Source organism: Stylophora pistillata, chromosome 9, assembly GCF_964205215.1.
Source record: "Stylophora pistillata chromosome 9, jaStyPist1.2, whole genome shotgun sequence".
In the NCBI taxonomy this organism is placed as follows: domain Eukaryota; kingdom Metazoa; phylum Cnidaria; class Anthozoa; order Scleractinia; family Pocilloporidae; genus Stylophora; species Stylophora pistillata.
The window spans coordinates 11,083,626-11,110,513 of record NC_142527.1 but is presented as its reverse complement, the minus strand read 5'-3'; the positions used below and the strand labels follow the sequence as shown (position 1 = coordinate 11,110,513).

The window sequence follows — 26,888 nt, the reverse complement described above, 5'->3', positions numbered from 1 at the left end:
GGCACGAGAATGTGCTCGTATCTGTTATCCTTGGACATTACCTGTTCTTTGAAGCTCAAATTGTTTACCTCTTGGAATAGATAATGTCTGCGAACAAATATGCGTTCATATTTTTGCGCCAAATGGGGGCTAGCGTTTATTAATACTCTACTTTATTATATGGCTGTGTCTCACAAGGACTGGAAACTACCGAATTCACGAATTTGATTGGCTAAAATCAATATTAAAAGTGGTCTAGATTTATCCCATCTAGAACGGCATCTAGACCGGTCCAGAAAAAAAAGGTACAAACAATATAAAAATTGGCATATAAGACACAGCCATATAATAAACATCTTATTAACCGAGCTAGGTCGGTTTGTATGGGAGAATGTTGACCTCGGTCGCTGGTACAGACCTCACTGCGTTCGGTCTGCACTGGCGACCTCGGTCAAGATTGTCCCATACAGACCTCCCGCTCGGTTAAGAAGAACTAAATATTTTCCAAAGACAAACAGACTTTTGCCGCTAACAACGATAACTCTGAGTTACTCTAACTACCTTTTGAGAGAAAAATCCACTTTCCATCTCTTTGTGCAATTTCTCTCCTCTGTTTTATTCAATTAAAATACAAGCCAGTTATTAATGCGCGAAACTAGCCGTAATTGATAGTAAAGACGGTGGTCAAGATGCTTTCGCGTGAAGCTGACAAAGTCTTTGTTACTCTTTTCAGTGTCCTACAGATATGAAACTTAAAGAAACATCAGGTTCTTTATCCTCTCCCTTTTATCCAAGAAAATATCCATTCAACTAGACATGTGGCTGGATTATTACAGGGAAACGAGGATACCGTGTTGAGCTCACAATACCAGACTACAATCTTCACGATTGTGACGGTGCTTGCTCTTGTGATTATCTGGAAGTTCAAAATAGCTTCAGTGATTATTCACCGGCTGGAAAACTTTGTGGTGCCTCAAGGAGTGTTAATTTAAAGTTATATACAATACACGAAAGCCTAAGGGTGCTGTTTGTGTCCGATGATACAAAAATGAATTATTACGGATTTAACGCAACGTATAGAGTTTTGAACCACAATCCTCCAAGTAAGTAGAAAAAATAATTCGTGAAATCTAGAATTCTGCTGTAAGATGCACATAATTATATAATTAATTTCATGGAAGTAATAATGAGTAACTACTTCAATTAGAGTGTTCTCCTCCTCATATTGATTGCGATCGTGTAAGGTCTGGAGACAGAGTCGAGATAGTCATAGACCCCAAAATGTTTTACAAAGAAACCACGAAAGCGTATAGACGCATTATTAGTTTCAACTACCAATGAAAATAAGTTATGAAAATATCCAGTTGGGCTGGTTTTTAGGGTAAGGTTCTTTTATTTCAGTACTGATGTGAACTAAACTGACACCAAGCCCGTGGTAATTTTTTAAACCGCAATTGACATCAGGTCTGATAACGAGTGTAGAAAGTGAAATTTTTTTGTTTTGAAATATGTTTAAAATTATAAGAATCGAGCGGATCAAGTTGATCATGTCTACTGACTCTGCTTGAGTTTGCTGCACAACTTCCTTGGAAATTTAATGAAGACATACATGCACTCTTCACTTCTCCTCATTGAGGGTCGGTCATCATTCAGCACCTGAGGAGCTCTGTAATATTTTTATGATACCCCCCTCTTCCACATGGGCGGTTAGTTGGCGGTCAATTTTCTACAGTCTACCATTTGTGCCCTGATGGTGACGACTGATGCACCCTCCATTACCCCTGAAAACCCTGTCATCCTCCTCCAACTTACTCCGACCCCCTTCCCTCCCCCGACAATAGATAATAACTGGTCTCTAATTACAATGGTGTCATATTACTAAAGTCATGATGTTGAATCTTTTTACAACTGCGAGTTGGCCGAAGTCAATTTCTTCCTAGAGTGACTTATATTTTCGCTTCTTTTCCACATCAGCCAGTATAATTCTCATACACTCACATAGGCGTTTTTAATTTTTACAGTTTGTCCAGGAGAAGCAATTCCTCTCTCGGGAAGCGGGAATATAAGCAGCACAAAACTACCCAAAGAGTGACTACACTGCGTCCAGATACTGTACCTGGAACATTACCGCGCCCGCTGACATTTCGAAATCTCACTTTAAAGTCGGTGGTAGTAGATCCCACGTATTGCAGGCGACATTTCTTACAGGAAGCCACGGTAAATCACATTTTTAGAGTCACAGGAAAGTCTAGAGTGAATGGTGTAATTTTTGCCCGTCTGAAAGCTGAGAAATGATTTAGATTCAACAAAGAAATTCTGACAGAGGTCGCATCTTTTCCTTTCGCATTTAAAGCAGCCATTGTTATGAGGAATAGTTTGTCTCTCGCTGGCAGTTTTAAAACGAGATGGTGCTAACAATTCTTTGAGATTTTTCGATCGACGAAAAGATGGTATGATAGAACTTCGAGGAAAAAGTTCTTTCAATTTGGGGTTAGATTGCAAAATAAACAAATGCTTTCTGATTATATTGCTTACGTCGGGAAAGTTAGGATTAAATGTAGTAACAAATGGAAATGGAAATGGAAATTTCTTCGCTTCTTTTCCACGAGTCCTGAGTAAATTATGTCTAGGGATGGCGGAGGCTTTGGAGAATTGTTTAGAAACTAAATTAGTTTCTAACTACCACAGACTTCAAAGTGAGTTTTAGAAAAGACAAATCTACTATGCTCACAAACAAAACAACTTGTGAAGTAGCGATACACTTCAACAAAACCCCACACACCCTGGACGATTTTTCGTTCCAATGCATTGTTCAGGTACAGGCCCCTAGTGGCTCTGCAGAGATCGATAGGCTTTTAATCACAAAAGACGCTTATTGGAGTGCTCAGTTGTTCTCTTTGGCACCCCATGGTTTGAATAAAAGAAAGGAATTTCATTCAAAAAATAGAATTTGCTATAATTAATTTTCCATCTTATATTAGGCGCTACTAATTGATCGTTCAAAGGCCCTTTTCTTGGCTTGTCGACCCCTTAGGTGTGGATTAGACTCAGAGGCCCTGCCAAGGGATCTTGTTATGATCAGTATCATTTTAGGGCCCCTCCAGGGATTTTGTTGCTAATTTGCCTTTTCGGGCTCCAAAGGCCTTGTTTTGGGATTTTGTTACGGTTTACAGTTGCAGTAAAAAGTGGGCCTTCCTTTTTTTAATGCTCGCCGCATTGCTTCTTTGCAATTGGTTGCGCCACTCATATTAACATATTTAATATTCTTATCTCTTAGTTTTTAGGGTTTTTTTTCTTGTATTTTGTCCATTGCTTTCTTTGTGATTAGGTTTTTTGTTATCTTTTTATTAGCACCAGTTCATTAGTCGTTACCTGTAATTACGTAATCATTAGCACTTCTATCATATTTAGTGCTCTTTTTTTATTTCAAAAGTTGTAAATAACTGAAGAAGGTCTCTGACCGAAACGTTTTTTATTAAAATTGTTTATATTTTTTTACGTCAGAAGTTGTCCATCCTCGCAATTTTTTAAACTTTCTATATATATATATATGTATATACAAAATATACTGTATATACTGTAAATATATACAGAGTATACTTCAACTGTTAATTCTGTATATTGTGCAAGCATATACGTATACACTATATACAAAATTTATCAGTCTATTGTATAAAGTGTATATTCTGTATAAAGTGTATACAGAGTATAGAAGTATAGAAGTGGAGGGAGTGTATATAGTGTCTATGAGTGTTTATAGTTCACCACTAAAGTTTCTCCGGTTCTTATTGGTTTAAATCGATCACGTGACGCGATAGTGTTCATCCGCGGAGAGACACTATCAGCCCATAGTGCCCGTCCGCGGAAAATACCTGGATTGATGGTACTCATCCGTGAAAAGTTTTGAATAGTTTGACGGCCGCGAAGTTAGGCAGATCGGAAAAACAGTGACTTTTCAATTCTGACAGGTATAACGTATTATTTAGCCAATGTACGGTTGCGAATTATTGACATTTGTGACAAGCTGTAGGCGCGGAAGAAAATTTAGTGGTGAACAATAAAAACAATAGAGTGTTTATGTCTCGGAACTATCGGTCTGATAGTTGCTCCTTGGAAATTTGATGTTCTTAAAACTAGCATATTTGCCCTCGAAGCTTCGCTTCTCGGGCAAATATCTGTTTTAAGAACATCAAATTTCCGCGGGGCAACTATCAACCGATAGTTCCTCGACAGAAACACTCTATTGTTTAAATAGAGCATAGAAGTGAACTGTAGGATGGAGTTTATATTGTTTATATAGTGTTTCTTGTTGTATATTTATACACTTTAGACACATGTCTATTGTGTAAAGTGTATATTCTGTATAAAGTGTATATAGTGTCTTATTAGTGTATAGAGTATAGAAGTGAACTGTAGGATGGAGTGTATATTGTTTATATAGTGTTTATTGTTGTATATTTATACACTTTAGACACATGTCTATTGTGTAAAGTGTATATTCTGTATAAAGTGTATATAGTGTCTTATTAGTGTATAGAGTATAGAAGTGAACTGTAGGATGGAGTGTATATCGTTTATATAGTGTTTCTTGTTGTATATTTATACACTTTAGACACATGTCTATTGTGTAAAGTGTATATTCTGTATAAAGTGTATATAGTGTCTTATTAGTGTATAGAGTATAGAAGTGAACTGTAGGATGGAGTGTATATTGTTTATATAGTGTTTATTGTTGTATATTTATACACTTTAGACACATGTCTATTGTGTAAAGTGTATATTTTGTATAAAGTGTTTATAGTGTGTATAAGATTTCTAAATAAGACTTAGTATTTTCATTTGATTGTTCAAAAGTAAGGATATTGGTAATATTTCGAGTGTATTTGTCTTTTAAATCTTTTGGGACAATCAAATAAAAATACTAAGCCTTCAGTCACGCTTTGGATGTTTATTTCTGTGCATTCAGACAAAAAAACACTAGGATGGAGTTAATCTTTTTTTATTCACTCAAATTTCGTAAAGGGTTTATTTCACAAATAAATACATGGCAGCCCTCTAAGGGGTTGAATTGCGTATTTACAAAAATTGTAACAGAATATCTAATAGTATGACTAATGTAAGAATAACAAGAGGCCTAAAAGTGAAATTGAATACTGTAAAATGATGAAACCTATCATCAAAATTAATAAAGATATACTTATATAATATCATGCTCAATACAAGATTTCATTAAAAATGTGTCCCTGAACCTATTTGTTTTCTACCTTGGTATTTCAAAACGCCTGCATCGTCTTAGATAGTAAGACGACTTATGGGCTAAGGGTAAAAAACAAAACGCACTAAAAGTGTTGATATTTGCATATGTTAGGTTTAGGGGTTAGGGGGCCTGGATAAACCTAACCCTAACCTTAACCTATCCTAACCAGGTTCCTAACCCTAACCTAACGTAATCATGTGTCTAAGTTAAAATGTAAATATAAAGTGCATATTTGTCTAAATCTACTTTCATTTTCTTTTCGGAGTTTTTTTTCTTGTCATCTAGATCGTCCATCTTTCTCTTCCTTAAAACTTTCTTTGTTCGCCCTAACCTAACGTAATCATGTGTCTAAGTTAAAATGTAAATTTAAAGTGTATATTTTTCTAAATCTACTTTCATTTTCTTTAGGAGTTCTTTTTTAATTGTCATCTAGATCGTCCATCTTTCCCTTCCTTAAAACTTTCTTTGTTCGGTTGGTTTTACCAGCCTGGAAGTTTTCGTCGTGTACAGTAGCTCTCCTAAGCCTAATCTTACTATGTCGTTCAATAGTGCTTCTCCCTCTTCTTTTCGGTAGTTATTGTCCACTCGTTTTTGGATATGCCGCTGCGATATCTTGGTGACTGTTACTGGGGGTTCATTTTCCAACAAACGCTTAAGGCGGTGGTAATCTATGTGGTCTTCTGTTGTGGTGTCTGTAAACGTTGCAGGCACTTCCTGTTTAGATTGCTTTCCAAGCGCGAATTTTTGTTCTATGCAATAGTCCATTAAGGTTATAGCTTTGGTCATGAACTCTGCTGGAATTTCATAGGACCACCCCGTAAATGACGCAGGATCTTTGACCTTCTCAACAGCTTGATGTAAGCTGTAAGTTATGGCTGCCAATCGTGCAACCGGCCCTTTGGATAGAGCGCTGGACTGATGTGCGGGAGGTCGAGGGTTCGAGCCCCGGCCGGACCAACAATCAAGATCTTAAAATAATTGAGAAGAATATGCTGCCTTTCTATAACATCAAGAAATGGTTTAGATATTCTAGTCCTCTCAGATAGGGACGAATAAATGGAGGTCCCGTCCGGCTTGCAGGGTTAGGGGTAGGAGACGTTAATTTCCCACGCACGAGATTACTGTGTGATGGATGTCCTCCCCTGGGGTGAGATGGGTGGGTTATTGTCTTGCGTTTCATACATGAGCCTCTGGCTCGGGCAATATGGGTAACCATGCCCCACGGAAAGACATTAAACTTTGGTTACTATCACTGTTACTATTACTATTACTATTACTATTACTATTACTATTACTATTACTATTACTATTACTATGGGATACTCTTACGGTCCCTCTCCCGACCTTGTTGATTTCTTTTTCGTTCATTTAAAGCGTCGTGGTACGCTACGAATTCCGTGTGCGCATCTCTGGAAAATGTGTATTTTGTGCCGTCATCCCGATGAAAATTATCCAGTGTGTGGAGGATGTCATCTAGCTTTGGCGTGTTGGGAGGTGGTTTTATGAGTTCGTCATAGTCTACATCTTTCTCAGGTGGGCAGACGAAGATTTGTCTGTTGCGGAATCCGTCGAAATCGTTACCGTTAAGAAGGCTGATAATAACATCCGGTTGTACGAATCCATATCCTAAAGAAAAAGTACGAATAAGCCGCAGCCTTCCAGGAATTTTCAAGTGCTGTTCGAACTCCCCTGTTGATGGTGGTAAAGATCAAAAGCCGTCTAAGTTTTGTGTTATGCATCAGGAAGAAGAGGTGGCTGAGGTCGTAGAGGTACCCCCGGAGTTTACGGAGGTGAATGGAGAAAATTGAATGCTCCCTGAGGACACTGTGTACGGATGCAAAAAGAAAGAGAACATTTCACTCTTCTTTGAAACTACTGCGGGTATGCTGGCACTTATAAGACCATGTGGCATTGTAGTTGGAATGACAGAAATGCTTACTTGCGAATCCCAGACACAAGTTTTTCTTTTTGCTCTAAGAAAAATCTGTAAGAATGTGGAATATTTTAAACGATTGAAGTGTGTAGGTTATGATAGGGCGTGTGGGCTTGTTCCATTTCTTAGGAATCAAAGTAAGAACGATAGTGCTGGTGCGAAACTTCTCTTAGATAACGTGAAATTCCTTGTTGATATTTTCCATGTTTCCAAACATACTTAGAAGGTTTGCATGACTCTGGAGAATCCAAGTTGTCTGTAGTGGTACCCAATGCTTCCAAAGTTTAGCGAAATTCATGGAACAAACACAGAATCATGTGAACAAGGTTTTCGAAGGCTCAACTCTTATTTTCATTTAACAAGGAAGATGATTCAATCTAAGCGTAATGTTCTGTTTTGATTTGTAAATGACTGTTTCAATAGAGAACTGGAATGCCAATTAAGAGAAGAGGGAAAGATGTAGATTTGTAATAAACAATGTTATCAATATCAACTAAACCTTATAAATAGGTAATTGGTGAATTTAGCTTCAATAAAACTGTTTTTGAATTTTTTTACATTATCTATATGGCGTGTTGGGTGTCAATATAAAATTTATTCGGGGATTGAATTTAGTAATTCTTGATCAGCAGGGATTTGCTAAAGCAAAGGCATAGAAAAAACCAGGAAAGATTTATTACTCGACGTTTCGGGGTCATCGTGACTCCATTATCAAGAGACTAGTTTAAAAACATGCAAATAAGGAAAGGTACAAGAATAGCATAAATTAGACTGAACGGCTTAAACAAACACCTTGGCGCGGATGGAATCCGTTTGCACGTTCAGTGTTGGCTTACGCATGCGAATATACAACATTTCATTAACAAGGCAATCAAATTTGCCGTTACATTTCGTGATGACGTTGAATTGCTCGATCAAGCGTTCAGGCATTTCACTATTGTGCTGGAGGTGGTAGTGTTTGTAGATAGAAGATGATTTCCTTGTGTGCCCTTCTACGCGCTCGTGTAAGTGACCACGAGTATAGCCCACATACCCTGCATCACACAGGTTACATTTAAATTCATAAACGACACATTGTTGGTTAACAATAGGGGGCTTAATTTCGTGTTGCTTAAGCTGTTGATCGAGCTTAGGGCTAACGAACACTGGTTGGACAGTCACGCTTAACTTCGAGCTTAGACTGTTCAGTTGTTGTTTAACATGATTAGCTGACGACTGGTCCTTGAAGGGTAACACTAATCTCACAGTCTCCGATGGTACGTCTGGTGATGGACAGGGTTCTGCAGATGAAATCCTTCTCTCAACGAAGTGCTTGATTGTAGTTTCAACCAGTGGCTTTGGGTATTTCAAGTTATGAAAAACCCCTCTAAGGCGGTCACATTCCTCGGAGAAGAAAGACCAGTTAGAAGATAATCGATAAGCGCGATCCACCATGGTGTTAACTAGGCTGCGCTTGTACTTAATGTCAACATGACTCTGGAAATGCAGAAGGAGACCCGTGTTGGTTCTTTTGATGTAGACCTTGCTCTCAATCTTTGGTGCACGGTTAAGCAGTTCAATTCCTAGAAAGGGAAGGGATCCTTCCCGTTCGACTTCCATGGTAAACTGGAGGGAGGGATGGGTAGAGTTAAGGGTGTCTAGAAACTGGCCAGCGGTCACCCTATCAGGCATTACGGTCAGGGTGTCATCGACGTACCTCCGGTAATAGCGCGGAAGTTGACCGTGTCGTTCGAGGTTTTCCTCAATCGAGCACATGAAGACGTTAGCCAGCAACGGTCCAAGGGGAGAACCCATAGCGACTCCATCTGTCTGCTCATATAAAGCACCGTCAAACTGGAAAAGCTGGTTTTTCGTAGCTGCTCGGAGGAGGTCGATTAGGTCCGCTTTAGAGATGTTCAAGCTGTGCGTCTCGTTGAACCAATCCTGGGCAAAGGCTTTTTCAGCTAAGATCTGTATTGTTTCCTCCAATGGTACATTTGTAAACAATGAGATGACGTCATAGGAAACTAAAATTTCGCCGTTCCTGATCTCGAAGCCTCGTACTTCATCAGCAAAGCGGAATGTGTCTGTCACTGTATATTGGTTGCACGACAGGGGTTTCAATTTGTCGTCAAGCCATTTCGCTAGCGAGTAATTGTAGGTCAATTGTAATTGTAGTAATTGTAGGTCAATTGACACTACCACCTCCAGCACAATAGTGAAATGCCTGAACGCTTGATCGAGCAATTCAACGTCATCACGAAATGTAACGGCAAATTTGATTGCCTTGTTAATGAAATGTTGTATATTCGCATGCGTAAGCCAACACTGAACGTGCAAACGGATTCCATCCGCGCCAAGGTGTTTGTTTAAGCCGTTCAGTCTAATTTATGCTATTCTTGTACCTTTCCTTATTTGCATGTTTTTAAACTAGTCTCTTGATAATGGAGTCACGATGACCCCGAAACGTCGAGTAATAAATCTTTCCTGGTTTTTTCTATGAATTTAGTAATATACACTATATACAATTTATCCACAATATATATATATATATATATATATATATATATATTGATTGTAGGCTTGACTTTGGCAATATACACTATATACACAATATACATTTGACTCTAGGCTTGACTTTGGCAATATGCACTCTATGCACAATATACGCAATATACAATTGACTCTAGGCTTGACTTAGGCAATAGACACTATATACACAATATACAAAATATACAATTGATTCTAGGCTTGACTTTGGCAATAGACACTATGTACGCAATATACAATTGACTCTAGGCTTGACTTTGGCAGTATGCACTATATACACAATATACACAATATACAATTAATTGCACGTTTGACTTTGGCAATCTACACTATATACACAATATACACAATATACAATTGATTGTAGACTTGACTTTGGCAATATACACTATATACACAATATACACAATATGCAATTGACTCTAGGCTTGACGTTGGCAATATGCACTATATACATAATATACACAATATACAATTGACTCCAGGCTTGACTTTGGCAATATACACTATATACACAATATACACAATATACAATTGATTCTAGGCTTGACTTTGGCAATATACACTATATACATAATATACACAATATACAATTGACTCTAGGCTTGACTTTGGCAATATACACTATATACACAATATAAACAATATACAATTGATTCTAGGCTTGACTTTGGAAATATACACTAAACACAAAATATACACAATATACAATTGACTCTAGGCTTGACTTTGGCAACATAGACTATATACACATTATTAAAAACTGGATCATTGGATAATGCAATTCAAGACTTTTTATTGGCTTAGCCATTATGGCCTATGAGCCAATACACCATAATCTAATATCTGTACATTGTATCGTCCGGTTTCTTCTTAAAAAATAAAGTCGAGAAGATTTGTCTAATATTTTGGAGAGGTTTTTTTTTAATAGAACAATTATTCCACTCGTGCTTGTTGGATATGAGATAATTATAGCCAACTCGGCGCACGCGCCTCGTTGGCTATCTATCATCTCATATCCAACGCGCGCTCGTGGAGTAATTTTTAAATATACACAGTATAGAATTGATTCTAGGCTTGACTTTGGCAATATACGCTATATACACAATATACAGTTTATACATTTTTGTATACATGTTTCTATTCTGTATATTGATATCACTATACTTAAGTGTATGTTTATACAGTTTATACATCAAAATATACAGAAGTATATTCTGTATATTGTGCAATACCGTGCCTTAGTGTTTTTTTTTAAGAACTGTATGGTTTCGTTATTAAGCGGTATACGCTGGCATCTCCGTGGTTGACTATTCCAAAACTTTTTCTTTTCAAAGCACGCTGGAAAGCAACAAGAACTCCATGTGGGAATTGCAGTTTGTCTGTAAGTACATCAGTGGAATTTTAGCGACAAAGAGATGTAATGGGCCTTGAGAAACGTGACCGAAGATGTGAATAAGAATGGTCTGATTTAAAATGTGTGATATTTCGATGGAACTTAACGATGGTGACCGCATAGTCGGTTGTGAAACCATTCAGTACTTTTGCAAAAGGGCTACTTGATCGAGTAACAGTCTTCCCCTCTGGACCTAAAAGACTTGCAGTAAAACGAACTCAACCGGGGCCACCCAACGTTTTTTAGCCAATTACAAGACAAGTACGGAACAAAAGAATGGGAGTTCGTTCCCAGTGGTCAAATTAAACTGCTCGTTTGACTGGAGTCGATGTGAAGACATGCGAAAGCTTCTAGTTTTTTTACGGTGAAATAAATATGTTGTTTATTTCGTTTACGGTAAAAGCGAATAAATATTTACCTAATAGTGGCTGGTAATTTTGAAGAGTGAACAGCCTCAACGTACGTAAGTAACGAATAATGCTGGGTAAAGCAATGAAATTTATTTTTCGAAACACGGTCAGGAATGTCGGAGACAAGAACTTGTATAATTTACCGAGTATTGCTGCCGGAAATTTTGAAGACTGAACGAACTCAACCTAAATTTACCAAGTTACGGCTGAGTAAACTTTTATTACAAAAATTTTTCGAAATAGGGTATGGAGTTTTGAAGAAGAAAGCTTGTATAACTTACCGAATTTTGGGGCCGGGAAGTTTGAAGACTGAAAGGACTCAGACTTAAAGAAATTTACTAAATTACGAACGAGTTAACTTATAAAATATATATTTCGAAACACGGTCTGGAATGTCGAGGATGAAAGCTTATACAATTTACGGATAATGCGGCTGGGAATATTGAAGACCAAACGGACTCAATACAAATGTATTTGCGGAATTGACACGGCCTGAGATTTTGAAGACGAAACGGTTTTACCTCAAATTAGTAAATGTTTGAAATACTTCCCGACTTTCAAACTACAACGCAAACGGAATCAACCACCGGTAATACATGCAAAAACTAAATGTGAAATTTTCTTTGTCCTTGTGATTGGTTACTAAAATTCCCGGTAAAATTGTAGTCGGCCGCAATTTGGTAAATTTAACTTTAGTCAGTTTAGTCTTCGAAATTACCGGCCGCCATTCGGTAAATATTTATTCACCTTTACCGTAATAGAAATGAAAAATATTATATTTTTTTTGCTTTAAAAAAACTATAAGCTTTCGCATACCTTCACATCTGATCTAGTCAAACGAACAGTGAAATTTGACCCTTATAGTGATTGATCCGCTGATGAACGAACTTCAATTTTTTTGTTCTAAACTCGTCTTGTGATTGGCTAAAAAACGTTGGGTGGCTCCGGTTGAGTTCGTGTCACTGTAAAAGTTGTTTTAACTGTTCTCCTTACCATAAAGATCTCCATTTCAGAAATAAAGTTCGACGTGCATATATAAACATATTACCGTCCCGATGCTTGTTCGCGAAATTTTTTAAGTAAGTTCTTTTTTTTCAATCTTTGTACTTCGAGGCACACAGTTTTTAACAATGCACCAACTCGTGTTGAAACGGCACAGGGGTAGGGCTAGCTCTAAATTGAATTTGTAAAAAATTAACATCTTTTCCCACACACAGTTGTCTCACTTCTACACCTGGTGAACGCATACGATGGTAAGTACTGTCAGTCAGCCGCTTTTACTATTATTTAGGCATTTTTTTTTTCCCAAGAGTGCTTTATAATCATCACATATGGAATTTGAATGGACAGAAATAGCGTAAGGCACGAAAACACGAAATATGGCGCTTTGAAATGTTGAACATACTCGAGCACCCTACACTGATGGCCTTGTTTGTGATTTATAACGTGACGACATTCGTGAGGAATGTGTTTAACATGCAGAGCAGTCTTGCCTAAACTTATCAAAGCGTATATATCACTGAGCGTTCTGTGAACGCTGCAGGGATTTGATTTGCATATTTTGTTTACGTTTTTATTTGAATGAAAGAAAAATAAAAGATGATGACAAACACGAAATCCTTTAAAGTACTTTTTAAAATGTTCCACTTCTGGAAGGAAAACCAAATTGTCATACTTCCAAAAAAGATAGTTTGATCATTTTATGATCTGTTTTAACAACACAGAAATAATTTACAGTGCATTAACTTTCTCATATCCTAGTGTAAATAACTGACAAAATAATTATAATGATAAATCATTATAATTTGATGTTTAAGATTCTGAAAATCATCTTCCCCGTTACTGCGACACATTTTCCTTCAAGTTGAGTTTTTTGAAGTTGGTGTTAGATTAAGTCGATTAAGGTATCAACTTTCTGATGTTTGAGTATTCTCATTATCTGTTTGCTTGACAGTGTATAGATATTATAGGGAGAAATTATATATTAATTTCTTCTAGGAGTTGAAGGGCTAAGATTTGCTTGGTTCTCTCTCTATATAAGGACTCATTGCTGATGACTAACCTTGGAAAGTGTTTACTTTCATATAATTCCTTGCAATTTCAATTTGTACCTCTGGGTCCCTCACTGGTTCTAATGGTTACATTTGTACCCCTTATTTTCTCAGCGACTATGATGCAAACAGGCCAGGTTATACTTTGAATATCATGGTACCCATTGGAAAAATCATAAAACTGACTTTCTTGAACTTTATCCTTGTTTTCCATTTCTTTATAACTGGAACTCTTTTGTCTCAAATTAAAAAAATGAAAAAGTGAATAAAAAATACTCTCTTTTTCAGCCTGCGTCCCTCCTGGAGAATCTATTATTGCTTCACGTGGTCACATTTCCAGCCGCAATTTTCTCAACAACTATGATACAAATACGATTTGTACCTGGAATATCACGGTACCCAGTAGGAAAATCATCAAACTGACCTTCTTCAACTTTACCCTGGTAATAAATGAAAACACAGACTGTTCTGGAGCGGCGGCAACAAGTGCCCGAGTTTTCATCACAAACGTTGCCTCACATGGAGGAGATCCTAATGAATTTAAGCTTTGTGGTCAAAAGCTTCCCTATCCTGTGTACTCCAAGGGAAATTTCATTCAAGTGAGATTTGAATCCCGCACTGGCACTGTAAACAAAGGATTCGTTGCATCTTTTGAGGCGGTAGATGGAGATTCATGTGAGTGATTTTAGCCTTTAGTAGTTTTTTTAGGGAGTATGCAAGTCCCTACTGAGCGAGTAACCCCTAGAGAAATAGAAGGAAGTGTAAATTTGCTTTGGATTTACCTTGCAAATGATAAAATAAACACTCGGTCAACGGCTTAAAAAGTTAAACATAGTAAAAACTGTTCTATGCTCTTTATGCAATGTCTCCCCTATTTACCTCAGTTAAGATATGAGCCAGTTATCAATGCGTGAAACTAGCCGTATGTGATGGAGAATATAGTAGTCAAGATGTTTATTCCTAAAGCTGACACAGTCTTTGTTACTCTTTTCAGTGTGTCCTACAGATATGATCCTCAGTGAAACATCAGGTTATTTTTCCTCTCCCTTCCATCCAAGAAACAATCCATTCAACCAGAAATGTAGCTGGACGATTATAGGGAAACAAGGATACCGTATTGAGCTCACAATACCAGACTACAATCTTCACCAATGTGACGCTGCTTGCTCGTGTAATTATTTGGAGGTTAAAGAGCTTCAGTAATGATTCCCAGGTTGGAAAACTTTGTGGTACACCAAGGAATGTTAATTCAAATTTCTATTCAATACATGAAAGCTTAAGGGTGGTGTTTGTTTCTGATGATACAAAAATGGATTATCACTGATTTTGGCAACATACAAGCTGTTGAACCACAGTCCTCCAAGTAAGTATCGATAGAACTCAGAGAAAATTTCAACACATACCATGAATAACAATAGAGATAAACTCCATCTTTTTACATTTGGCACAATCAGTTTAAAAGGGAAAAGAGAGCATTCTTATCTGTAAGTGAAACTTAATATTTTATTTGGTGGATGGTATTTGTTAGTATAGAGGTCTTTCGGATCCCTAGCTTGCATCTCCATGTATCCTGTGTGAGGATATTAACTCATTAACTATTTCTGAAATATATCAGCAATACAAAGTTTTCCAGTCTCAATTATTTCAGTAAATTCTGTACTGTTTGTTTTAATTGCATAGCTGGTGGTTAATTGAAACTGTGAGGATAGTTATTATTCTTTAATGTTTTAAAAGTCCACTTACATGTAAGGATAAATTTGGATAGTTCAAAGTATCCAAATTAATCCTTAATTGAACAGTTTTAAAAAATTAAAGATGATAGGTTGACTGAGCAATGCCCAATAACAACTGATCTGACTAGCTCTATGATTAGTAAGTAAGAAGACTACACAAAGAAAAATTTCTTTGACAGCCAAAATGGACTCAGCCTTCAACCTTGTCCAATTTTGGCTGTCCTTGCAATTTTTTCCATCCAATTATTTCCAAATTGGACAGCATGTAGTCCTATAACATACACTTATTTGTAAATTGAATAGTTGCCCTTCACAGAGTGAAAGTTATTGTTCAGTGATTCAATACACCTGAAACTTGTTAGTGCATGCCTCGTGTTTTCAGGGAGTCAGCGAGTTAGTCTTTAAGTCAGTCAGGGACTTAGTCAATGGGTTAAGAGTCAGTCAATTGTATTTTGTTTCCTTTAGTTTGTTGGGATTTCTTTTAAAGCGTTCTGTCCCTCATGAATTTGGACACTAATGTCCACCAATAACTAGGCTGTAGTAGCGGCAGATGAGTAGGTTTATTTTAATTTTTCATTTTCACGAATTTTTTTTTTCTCAAAACTTCCAGTTTGTCCTAAAGAGCCAATTTATCTTCATGGTGGTGGAAAACTTAGCAGCACCGATTACCCAGTAGGTAACTATACTGCATCTAGGAATTGTATGTGGATCATAACTGTTCCAGCTGGTTAATTGGTGCAGTTGGAATTGATTGATTTTGTCTTTAGTTCATGTGCAAATTGCAATTCCAGTCTTTGTTCCTATGTGGAGCTTTATGATGCTAATTCCACAAGCTCACCTGTTCTGAGGCGTTTCTGTGAGGATTCAACTTTGCAAAACAAAATTTCCAGAGGAAATCAAATGTTTATAATGTTTCATGCTGATACTTAAGTCAATCGTGGATTTGAAGCAGCATATTCAGTGGCAGTCAACTCAAAAAACGACAGAGTCAACTCCTGGATCAACGCCTGGATCAACGCCAGCGCCTGTACCAAAACCCACCAGTAGTAAGCTAAACTGACATATATTACACTAGAAATCCACTTATTTTGCCCTCGGGTCTATAAGGATGATACAATAGCATTTCAGTAAGCAAGATGAACTTTGGGTTTAAAGATCTGGGTTCAGTTATAAGATTTGACCAAGTCATTGAGTTGTTTTTATAGGCAAGACACTCTACTCTCACAATCACTTTCTCAAACCAGGAGTAAAATCGGGCAGCGGCAAAGGGAGGCTAACCATATTAATGGGTTAATTAACATTCCAGTCAGAGGATGAGGTTGCACTCTTCATTGCTTAACTCTTAAACTGGCTAAGAGTGACTAGGCTCTAATTTTTCCAACCCTGAATCAAATATGAAGGTCATGCAAGGGTACGTTTCAATAACCTTTTTCCAAAAACAAACACAGTCCTTTAATGGGTAAGGATTATATGACACAGAAATATTTCTAAATTTTCAGGAAACCTGCCCTTTTAGACAAGTCAGTGGTAATAATTTTACACTCAGCCTGGTCTCTTGCTGACTAAACATGATGGTCATAATTCTTTCAACAGATTAAAAGATACAGAAAAAGCAAGAGCTTCCCCCTGCTGAGATGGAAGGGCTAAGTACAAAAGCCAGTCGATTAAGGGAAGAGTATACAGAGAAAATATATATGCCTTTGACTCTGCCTTTAAGAATTGCTTTGTTTTCTCCCTTTCTTAAAGTCAGGCTGTCTAGTTTCTTTTTTTAAAGGTGTAAAGTTGCAAAGTTTTTTTGATTAATTAGTCACTAAACGTCACTTTCTTTTGCAGTCGAACCTGTATTGAGCATTAAGCGGTCATCTGGTCCTAAGTTGTCGGTTGTCAAAGTTGTGCTTTTTGCCTCTTTTTAAACTGAATTTTCCTCTTCTATTTGGCAGTCACTTCTATTAAGTAGTCGTGGCTACCCTTAAGCGAGACCCAATGGCTTGTTTGTATAGTCTTCCACCAGACTTTATTGAATGGTCAGTTAGAGCAGAGTAGAGCGGAACCAGTCAAATAAAACCAGGGTTAATCTTTCAAGTAAGATTTAATTCATATTTATCTCCCGAAAATCAGTTTAAGTGGTATTTTTGAGCGAGTTTTTGCTCATTAAGTGGTCAGTTATGGCATGAACTGATGTTCTTTTGTTACTGTTTCTCGTGACACCCCTATTCTGTGGAACCTGTATTAAGCCGTCAATCCGTATTAAGCGGTCACCCCGCCAATTTCCGTACTAAGTGACGCTTAAGAGCGAATGTTACCAACGGTTAAACATTTGGTGGCAACAGCCAAAAAATCGATTCAGCTCATATTATTAAGTTAGGTAGGCCTTATGGTGAAACAAAGCACTGCATATTTCGTTTGGCTGAATATCGATTTATTTTCGAGAAAATCGATAATAACTGAGGTTCGACCAAATGCCGCTTCTGAAGCTCAAAATTCAAACGAATCTCAGAGCGTCGCGCCACGAGTTAAAAACACTTGGACCGATAAAAACTAGCAAATCTTGAAAAACAACATCAATACATATGTTGACAGCAATTTGAGCAATTCTTGATCGTTTATTTACACAATCTAATGGAATTTAACCGACCTTCTTCTAACAAGATTAAAAGTAGGTAAAAAGTAACCCGTTATTTAACTATGTGTTATACAAAATAATCGACTGAAAATCCGGCTTTTGGAAGGCGAAGTGTGGTTCTTTTCGATCTCCAAAGGTTGTTCGAAAATGTTCATATTCACACACAAAACTCAATTGTTTCGCATTTTACATCCAATCTACAGCTTATTTAACATAATATCATCTTACCGTCCATATTAATATTGCTGTATCACAAAAGGGGATTGCAGTCCTAAAATTGTCGCATTGCTCCCTAAATAGCAATAGAACTTGGCAGATAGTCAACACATCCTGATAATGATTGTTTACAAAGCGTATCTCGGGGTTTCCCTATTCCCATTTCGTTGAAATACTTCGCGTAAGAGATCTTTGTTTAATTATATAAGTCTACAACCGAACCGTGAACCAAATGTAAGCGGAATGTTGCCATTTCAGAAACATGTTTCTCGCGTGCAGAATAACGCTAATTAATTCAAAATGAGGTCTACTGAAATATAACGCAAAAATAAAACATGCCACAGTGGACTATGAAGCACGTGGCTACAGGAACTAAGGTCGTGTGTTACATATACGAAACAGGAACAAATAATTATCTAACTCCGATCATAATTTAATGTATCATAATTGAATGTTTCATGGTACTTCGGGGGATAAAGCCCATTTTAGGACAAAAAAAGAGCGAAAGATCTGCAAAGGGCATACCCCATTATACATCACTGCAGATGTGCGATAAAGAAAAGTGTAGTGTTTGAATATTTGTTTATTTGAAGGAAGTTTTATAAGGATCAAACCTGGAAAACCACAACTTTCGCTGAAATGTTTGTAAAAGCCAACGTTCAACAGCTTTATATTTATATTATTTCTTCTCCAGAGGCTACTGTGCATTGTTAAGCTACTCGTGCCGGTAGTAAGACTACGACCCAGGTAGCACGTTCACATTTTTCACACCCACCTTTTCCCGGCAGCGGTCCAAGCAAAGCTCACGTCTGGAAATGAAACCATTTCTGGGTATCTCGGAACTCAAGAAACGCTTCGAGTAATCATTGTACCAGCTGACACAGCAGACTCGAGTGCGAGTCGGCATACCTACGTCAAATCCGACTTGCATTTTGGAAACAGTGGCTTTGAAAAATCAACTCAACTGTTAGTTATTTAGTATTCTTACCCAAGAAGGTAGCCAAGTAATGATGTATCCCCCTCAAATATGGTCGGGTCCAAAACCATCAATGCATTATATGGTGAAATATTGGAGCGTGGCTGATGCTTAATAAAAAATTTAACATGAGCCTGTTGTCTATTCAGACCAGAATGTTCACGCCCATCGGGAAAAGTTTGACATCTAGATTTAACCAGAAAAAAGAAAGTAAACAAACCCATGTTGTGCCTATCTCCTTAAATCCTTCCTTCCAAGATAATAAATTTAAGAAGTGAATGACTGCAGCAAGGCAGCGTGGTCGAGTGGTCAGCGTGTCGGACTTGCGATCCGCCGCTCCCGGGTTCAAGTCCCACACTAGCAACTATCTGGATTTGTTTCACGGTAGCCCCGAGTTTCAAATCCTCGGCTATCCTTGTAATACAGCCAACTGGTTTGCCTTCGGCCAGTTTCTTAATAATGTTATTTTCAATTTGAATTATTTGTTTCAGTTGTTTGGTGGAAAACCTGTAAAATAGCTTCTAGCTAAGTGTATTATTATTATTATTGTTTTACTACTTCTTATAGAAGTCCAAAGCCAATCAATGCATCATATGGCGATATATTATTGAGCATGGCTTGATATATCAGAGGGAGTTCTGCACCTCGAACTAGAACCTCCCGTTCACCCCAAACCAAGCTTTGCACCAAGCGAGGGACAAATTGTCATGGAATGTATGTCAGCATGAAGAGAGAATATGGCTGCTCAGCTAAGTTTTAACCAGGTCAACTTCTTCTTTTGGCACGGAAAAACCGAGACTAGCGGAATTGCTCTCAATCGGCCTTTAACAGGCAAGAAGAGGTATAATTACTGTTTCCCGTTTTCTGGATCGTCTGTCGAAGTCACAGTGTATTCTTACTATAGTTTTTGAACGAGCAGCAGGTATCCTTATGAGGAGAACTACACGAAATGCTGTTGCATAGTTCACATCTTTTCTCTGCAATTCATTTTATTAGTAAACGAAAATGCCAGTTTCAAGGTAATTTCTGTAATTAATCAAACATTAAAATAGTAAGGAAGAGGAAACAGATACGATTAAATTTTTCAGCTCTTAAAAAATACTTGTAAATTATTTAAAATCCTTACCTCTACTCGGGGCAATTGTCATCTCGACCGGTTCCTTCTTACACAAGGCAGGCACAGGCGTCCATTAGCCTATTATGCTAATTCATGTGCCTCATTCCATCAAGTGCTACTAGGCGATCTGGTCTTCAAACTTAATCCTGGTCCTGAGGGATGCGGTATCAGAGGCAGATCCAGGAATTGTTGATGGGGGGGGGGGGGGGTACAAACTTTGGTTCAGAAAGGACTGTTGGACTCTGTTGAGGGAAATTACTTCTCCCCCACACCCCCTCCCCCCCCAGTCGCGGTTGCACGTTATAATTCCTTGGCTGCTTACCGTTTACTTGGATTCATGAAAAAAAATCAGCGAGTTAAAAAGTGATATATAATCCTGTCGTCGATGTAAGAGTTTCAGTTTCAAAGTTGTAAGCGTCAGACCCTCCCCCTGGATCCGTCACGGGGTATATCAACCATTGTGAAATCACGTCATCAAAATAATGGAGCTTTATGGGCGCCTCAATCGTGTTCTTCATTTTCTAAATTAACAACTAGGAATGTCTCGAACTTCACTAAAGTGTACTGCTTGTCTGCCAACTTTGTGAATGGGTTTTTTTTTGTCATTTTGTCACATGAACGCTCAATCGGTGCGCAATAAGACAGCTGATTTTGCAGATTATGTCTGTGAACGTAAATATGATTTGGTTGCGATTACCGAGACGTTGCTTCAGCCCCGTGATGATGCGCTAAGAACGGAACTGTGGCGTACTCCTAATCGATAACACCTACAGAACAAAAAGGACACTCGGGGATAGGGCGTTCGAACATGCTGCGCCAAAGTATGGAACCGACTACCTCTGGAAATTAGACAGTGTCAATCGTTGGATACTTTTAAAGTTTTACTAAAGACACATCTTTTTAATTTAACTTTTTATTAGTTCTTTTATTAATTCATATTTAATCTTTATTGTTTCTCCAAAAAATTGTAAATTATTATTATTACTATCATTATTAGGATTAGCCTCACTGCTGTAAGATTTTTGTTGTAATGCGCATTCGATCATATCTATTGTTGCATGTTAGACTACGCAATATAAGAAATAAACATTATCATTATTAGTACACAAAGTAAGCACCAAGTGTTTCTATAGATACTTAGTGTGGTTTCAGCGATTAATGATAAAACACCCCTCTGAATTTCATTTGGTAGGCCTGTAACTCATTTTGAATATTACATACCGTCAACGGAAGAAAATTTATTAAGAGTGCAGGGAAGTTGAAAACTTATCAACAGTAAAATACAGTAGTATTGTAGCAAGCAGAGGTTTTAATCACCGAACTAGGTTTATCTTTCGTTCTTTTTGTCCTAAAATGAGCTTTATCAACCTAAACAATAATTTACAAAATAAAAATATGAACTCAATAAAGATCGGAGTTAAATAGTTGTTTGCTCCTGTTTCCTTTAAGTAACACTCGACCTTAGTTCCTACAGCCACGTGCTTCACAGTCCAAAGTTGTATTTTTGCGAAGTTGTCGATTTCTGTGGACCCTAATTTTGAATTAATTGGCGTTATTCCGCACACGAGAAAAACGTTTCTGAACTTGCAACATTTCGCCAACATTTGGATCGCGGTTTAGTTTAAAGACTTATATTTAAACAAAGATCTCTCCCTTGAAGTAATTACAGCCTCCCTTTCAACGAAATGGAAAGAGAGAAACCATGTGATACGCTTTGTAAACAATCATTATTAGGTGTTGACTATCCTGCCAAGTCATAACGCTATTATGGAAACAATGCAACAACTTCAGGACTGTAATACCCGTTTGCGGTACAGAAATATGGACGGTAAGATGTGATATTATATTAAATAATCTGCAGATTGGATGTAAAATGCGAAACAATCGAGTTTGCGTGTGAATATATGTACATTTTCGAATAACTGACGGCATTATCAAATCAGCTCATTTTACCCAACTTTAAAATTTGATTAAATCGCACTGAATCATTTCCCCAAAACATCGTTTGGAGATCGAAAAGAACCACACTACGCCTTCCAAAAGCCAGATTTTCAGTCGATTATTTTGTATAGCACATAGTTAAATAACAGGTTACTTTTGACCTATTTTTAATCTTGTTAGAAGAAGGTGGGATAAATTCAATTACGTTGGGTAAACAAATGATCAAGAATTGCTCAAATTGCTGTCAAATCATGTATTGATGTTGTTTTTCAAGATTTAGTAGTTTTTATCGGGCCAAGTGTTTTCAATTCGTGGTGCGACGCTCCGAGATTCGTCTGAAATTTTGAGCTTAAAAAGCGGTATTTGGACGAAGTTCAGCTTTTGTCCATGTTCTCGAAAATAAATCGATATTCAGCCAAACGAAGTAGGCAGTGCTTTGTTTCACCATAAGGCCTACCTAACTTGAGAATACGAGCCGAATCGATTTTTCGGCTGTTGCCACCATATTTTGAAAATGTTCGATTTTTGACCACATTTCCTCTTTTATTAAATCCATTTTGAAATCACTGGTGGTCCCTGTAATCTGATTGGCTCTAAATGGAGCGACTTATTCCCAAATCGCACCATTTTTTGCTCTAAATCGCATCTTTTTTCCAGGCAATGAGGAATTTACATTTAAAACAAACAACCAATCAGATTTCAAGAATTGTTTAAAGTGACCAATCAAATTGCAGGAAATGAAAAACAAAGAGTATCATCTGGCAAATTTTGCAACTTTTTTTTCCAAAACTCTTAATTTCCCCCCCAAAAATGGACGAGTTTAATTTCTTCCAGTTTTTCAATGATGACAATGAGATTCTTCAGCCTGAAGACCAACATGCCAGGGACTTTCCCACTTTTTGTCTACATTTTGGTGAATATTTTGACGATTTTGTACCTTCTCAAGCTCAAAATCCGCGCGATCCCGAGTCCACCGAGTCAACAACAAACGAAGAAAATCAAAAGCCACTATAAGAGTTGGATGTTGCAAGATTTCCCATCATTTCAAGCGATGAAATACATGAGCTTAAGTCTGTCACTTCCAATAAAAATACGTCCTGCTCCACAAAACAATGGATGATTGTTTTCAGAAGCTGGTGTCAATGCCGCCATCTTGAATACATCTTCATCGAAACAATGTCGCCTGAAGAACTTGACAAAGTCCTGAGTAAGTTTTACGCCGAAGTAAAAAAAAAGGACGGAGATGATTACGAGCCAGAATCCCTTAAAATCATGCAGAGTGCCATAGAAAGATATCTAAAGGAGAACTATCCATTGAGCATCGTGCGATCGAGAGAATTTCACTCCTCACGAGAAATCCTCAATGCGAAAGCAATTTCCCTGCGTCAACCAGGAAAGGGAAAGAGACCCAACAAAGCTCAGCCAATCACATCTGAAGAAGAGTCAGCCCTGTGGGAAAAAGGTCAGTTGGGTGATTTTAATGGAAAGGTCTTGACCAATGTCAACTTTAAAAATTTGACGGAACAACTGGGATTTCGTGGTCGCCAAGAACACTACGATGCGTACGTGGAAGACGTAATTATAAGACAGCGAGAAGATGGAACTGAAGTTGTTGAGTTCAGAGAAGGTCCCACTAAAACACGGAGCGGTGGTCTCACCATATGCATCAGGCGAAGAACAACACCACAAGCAATGTTCAGCACCGATGGCGGAAAAAGCGATCCAGTGCGGCTATTCGATTCAAGCTTTGGTTGTCCAAGCGACCCGAAGGAATGAAGAACACAGGGCCACTCTATCTAAGCATCATAAATCGTCCTAAATCAGCAGATGCTTGGTGTACCAAAGTTCGAATGGGACAAAACACCATCGGCAATTTAATGAAATCTATGGCCTCCTGTCTCAGGACGAATAAGAAGCTGACGAACCACAGCATGAGGAAAACATTGGTATCAAAACTGAAGAATTCAGATCAACCGCGCAATATCATCTGTGAAATAACAGGCCATGTATGTGAATCTTCGTTAGACGACTACGATGAACTAGACGAGAATCACAGGAAAGAACTGTCTCACATTATCAGTGGATATAAAGACGTGTCAAACGAAAATCAAGCAAACGACGTCACCCGCCAAAACACTGCAAATCAATCATCAAATCAAGAGATTGCAGTCCAACATAAACGAACACCTCTGATTCCTATTTATCACGTCCAACAACAAGGCCAAATGTATCAGGCCACGAGTTCTAATCCTGGTTTTCAACCAGCTGAATTTTCAGGATTTCAACCACGTTTTCCATTGCAGTCTCCGCAGTACCGCCATCCTCGGAGACCCAGGGGCTGTGGGTCGATTTCAAGGTGGGGCGTGAAGAGCCCCTGGGGACATTGTCTTACAAGACAAGTTCCAAACGGTCGCAGTCGTTCTGCCATCTATTGGTGCCAGAAAATCTTTGTGTTTTTCTGCCCAATCAGAGTGAAGTGTGCTTTAGAGTCCTTTCGTGTGTTTTAACACGGACATATACTACTAGCTCAGCTGCTCGCTATGTTTGTTTGGACCGTGCGACGGAGATTTGCTTGAGGCGAAAAGTTTCAGTCTCGACACACAATGTAAGAGAAATGGATCAGATTGTCAGCGAAAATCCTACCGGAAATTATACTGAATACTTTTGCAGGTATCACTAGAGAACGTGTTTTAAAGTTTGCGAGGTTTGTATACAACACGATGGTTGCAGTCATTGATATGTCGCTTTAAACGTTAAACGATATTTAAGCTTAAATCTTTCTAGATTTTTTGCATAATTTGCTGTGACTGAAACTTTGCCAATCCCGTGAAGTTATTTCGTCGCACGGGCCACGCAGGTATGTCGAGCAACTGGTACTTGCGCAACTTTCTGTGCGTGCTAAAATCTAATCTCATCTTCGCTTGAAAAAAAAGAAAAGCTCAGCGTGGAAACTTTTCCTTATTAGATGTGGGTAGATGACCCTGTACTACTAAGCTGACATTTGCAATAAAGCAAACCCGCCCTTCCCATCCAATATGTCTTGGTCTTTGGTTTTGTTTTTCCCACTAAAAACAGCATCGGATTGATTTCCAGTGATCAAAGGTGTTTAACTTGGTCTTCAACAATCGACAGAAGAGGTGAAATGACAACGACCAAGGGACTAGAAGAGAATCCGTGGCCTTCCTAGCTCAAGAATTTCAATTTGAAAGATTAAACTCTTTCCAAACCCCTTCGGTACCTGCCCGAAAACATCTCTCCTTCCCACGATGTTCTCGTTACTAAGTTTTTGTTCAGATTTTAATTAGCTAACCGGAAACACAGCTGAGCTTTCTCCTAGCACTTGCCAGATGTCGTCCACGAACTTAACGTTCTCTGCAACCTTGGCCGTATTGTGAACGACTTTACTACTAAGATTAGATTTTGGCGCGCACAGAAAGCGGAAAGCTACGTAGGCGAAAGCGCCAGTTGCTCGACATACCTGCGTGGCCCGTGCGACGAAATAACTTCACGGATTGGCAAAGTTTCAGTCACAGCAAATTATGCAAAAAATCTAGACGTTTAAAGCGACATATCAATGACTGCAACCATCGTGTTGTATACAAACCTCTCAAACTTTAAAGCAACCATCGTGTTGTATACAAACCTCTCAAACTTTAAAACACGTTCTCTAGTGATACTAGCGAAAGTCAGTCTGTATAATTTCCGGTAAGATTTTCGCTGACAATCTGATCGATTTCTCTTACATTATGTGCCGAGAGGCCCGAGACTGAAACTTTTCACCTCAAGCAAATCTCCGTCGCACGGTCCAAACAAACATAGCGAGCAACTGAGCTAGTAGTATATGTCCGTGTTAAAGCACACGAAAGGACTCTAAAGCACACTTCACTCTGATTGGGCAGGAAAACACAAAGATTTTCTGGCACCAGAGTTAATAGTTAGATTATTTCTAGATTATCCGTAAAAAAAAAAAAAAAAACTCGAGGCAAGCCTACACACTAGTCGTCATCTTCATATTTTGTGCACCTTCGCGGTCACGTGACATGCCATAAACCAACACAAAGAGTTCCATCGTTTGAAGTCCGCCGGCTTTCATAACCAGTTCCCTCTATTAACTCTGCTGGCACCAATCAGATGGCAGAACGACTGCGACCGTTAGGAACTTGTCTTATAAGACAATGTCCCCAGGGGCTCTTCATGCCCTAACTTGAAATCGACTCAGCCCCTGGGTCTACGAGGATGCAGTACCGCATGGAAGCCTTCAGTCGCATGTGCTGCTCTCGTTCCATCGCAGAAAAATTACACAGGCTATACCTTCAATTTCTTCTCCAGAGACAGCCAGAATTCTCCACCCCAACCACAGAAGAAACGAAGGGCTTACATCATTGAGTCAGACGACGAGGATTGAAATTTAACGCTTCACTATTTTTCTGAGTTATTGAGGACTTCTCGAATTTCTTGAATGAAACTTGTCTTTCCTTTGATACGCTTGACTGAGTTTTTGACACATGACGTCAGTCTTTCTGTTTTGCATACAAATTAAGATGTAAATGCATTTCCGTTTCCGCGTTTTATTTAAAAACCGGCTCAGCACTGAATCAATAGTGTGTTTTCGCACATTCTGCTGTGACGTCACCAAAATTTAGCGTCCGCCATGTTGGTGGAGTGAAAAGGGTGACGTGCAAGTGTTTACTTAACTATTACAGTTTCATTACTTTGTTTGAAGTATG

At 38.2% G+C, this 26,888-nt stretch overlaps 1 protein-coding gene and 3 pseudogenes across 2 annotated transcripts in view; 3 read left to right on the top strand and 1 right to left on the bottom strand.

Annotated features, from left to right (window-relative positions):
- The window catches only part of LOC148723270 (cubilin-like), a 168,360-nt pseudogene that overhangs the window by 418 nt on the left and 141,054 nt on the right, over positions 1 to 26,888 (top strand). The window contains exons 2-4 of the transcript XR_015991758.1: positions 13,844 to 14,230; positions 14,550 to 14,918; positions 15,899 to 16,248. The product of XR_015991758.1 is annotated as a cubilin-like (transcript). The remainder of the gene's footprint in view (positions 1 to 13,843; positions 14,231 to 14,549; positions 14,919 to 15,898; positions 16,249 to 26,888) is intronic.
- LOC148723286 (bone morphogenetic protein 1 homolog) lies at positions 123 to 7,044 on the top strand (annotated as a pseudogene).
- On the bottom strand, positions 7,823 to 9,305 carry LOC148723285 (uncharacterized). The gene has a single exon (XM_088733366.1). The coding sequence runs from the start codon at positions 8,961 to 8,963 to the stop codon at positions 7,950 to 7,952; it is 1,014 nt and encodes a 337-aa protein (XP_088589492.1). The 5' UTR covers positions 8,964 to 9,305; the 3' UTR covers positions 7,823 to 7,949.
- LOC148723284 (uncharacterized protein KIAA1958-like) lies at positions 23,186 to 26,696 on the top strand (annotated as a pseudogene).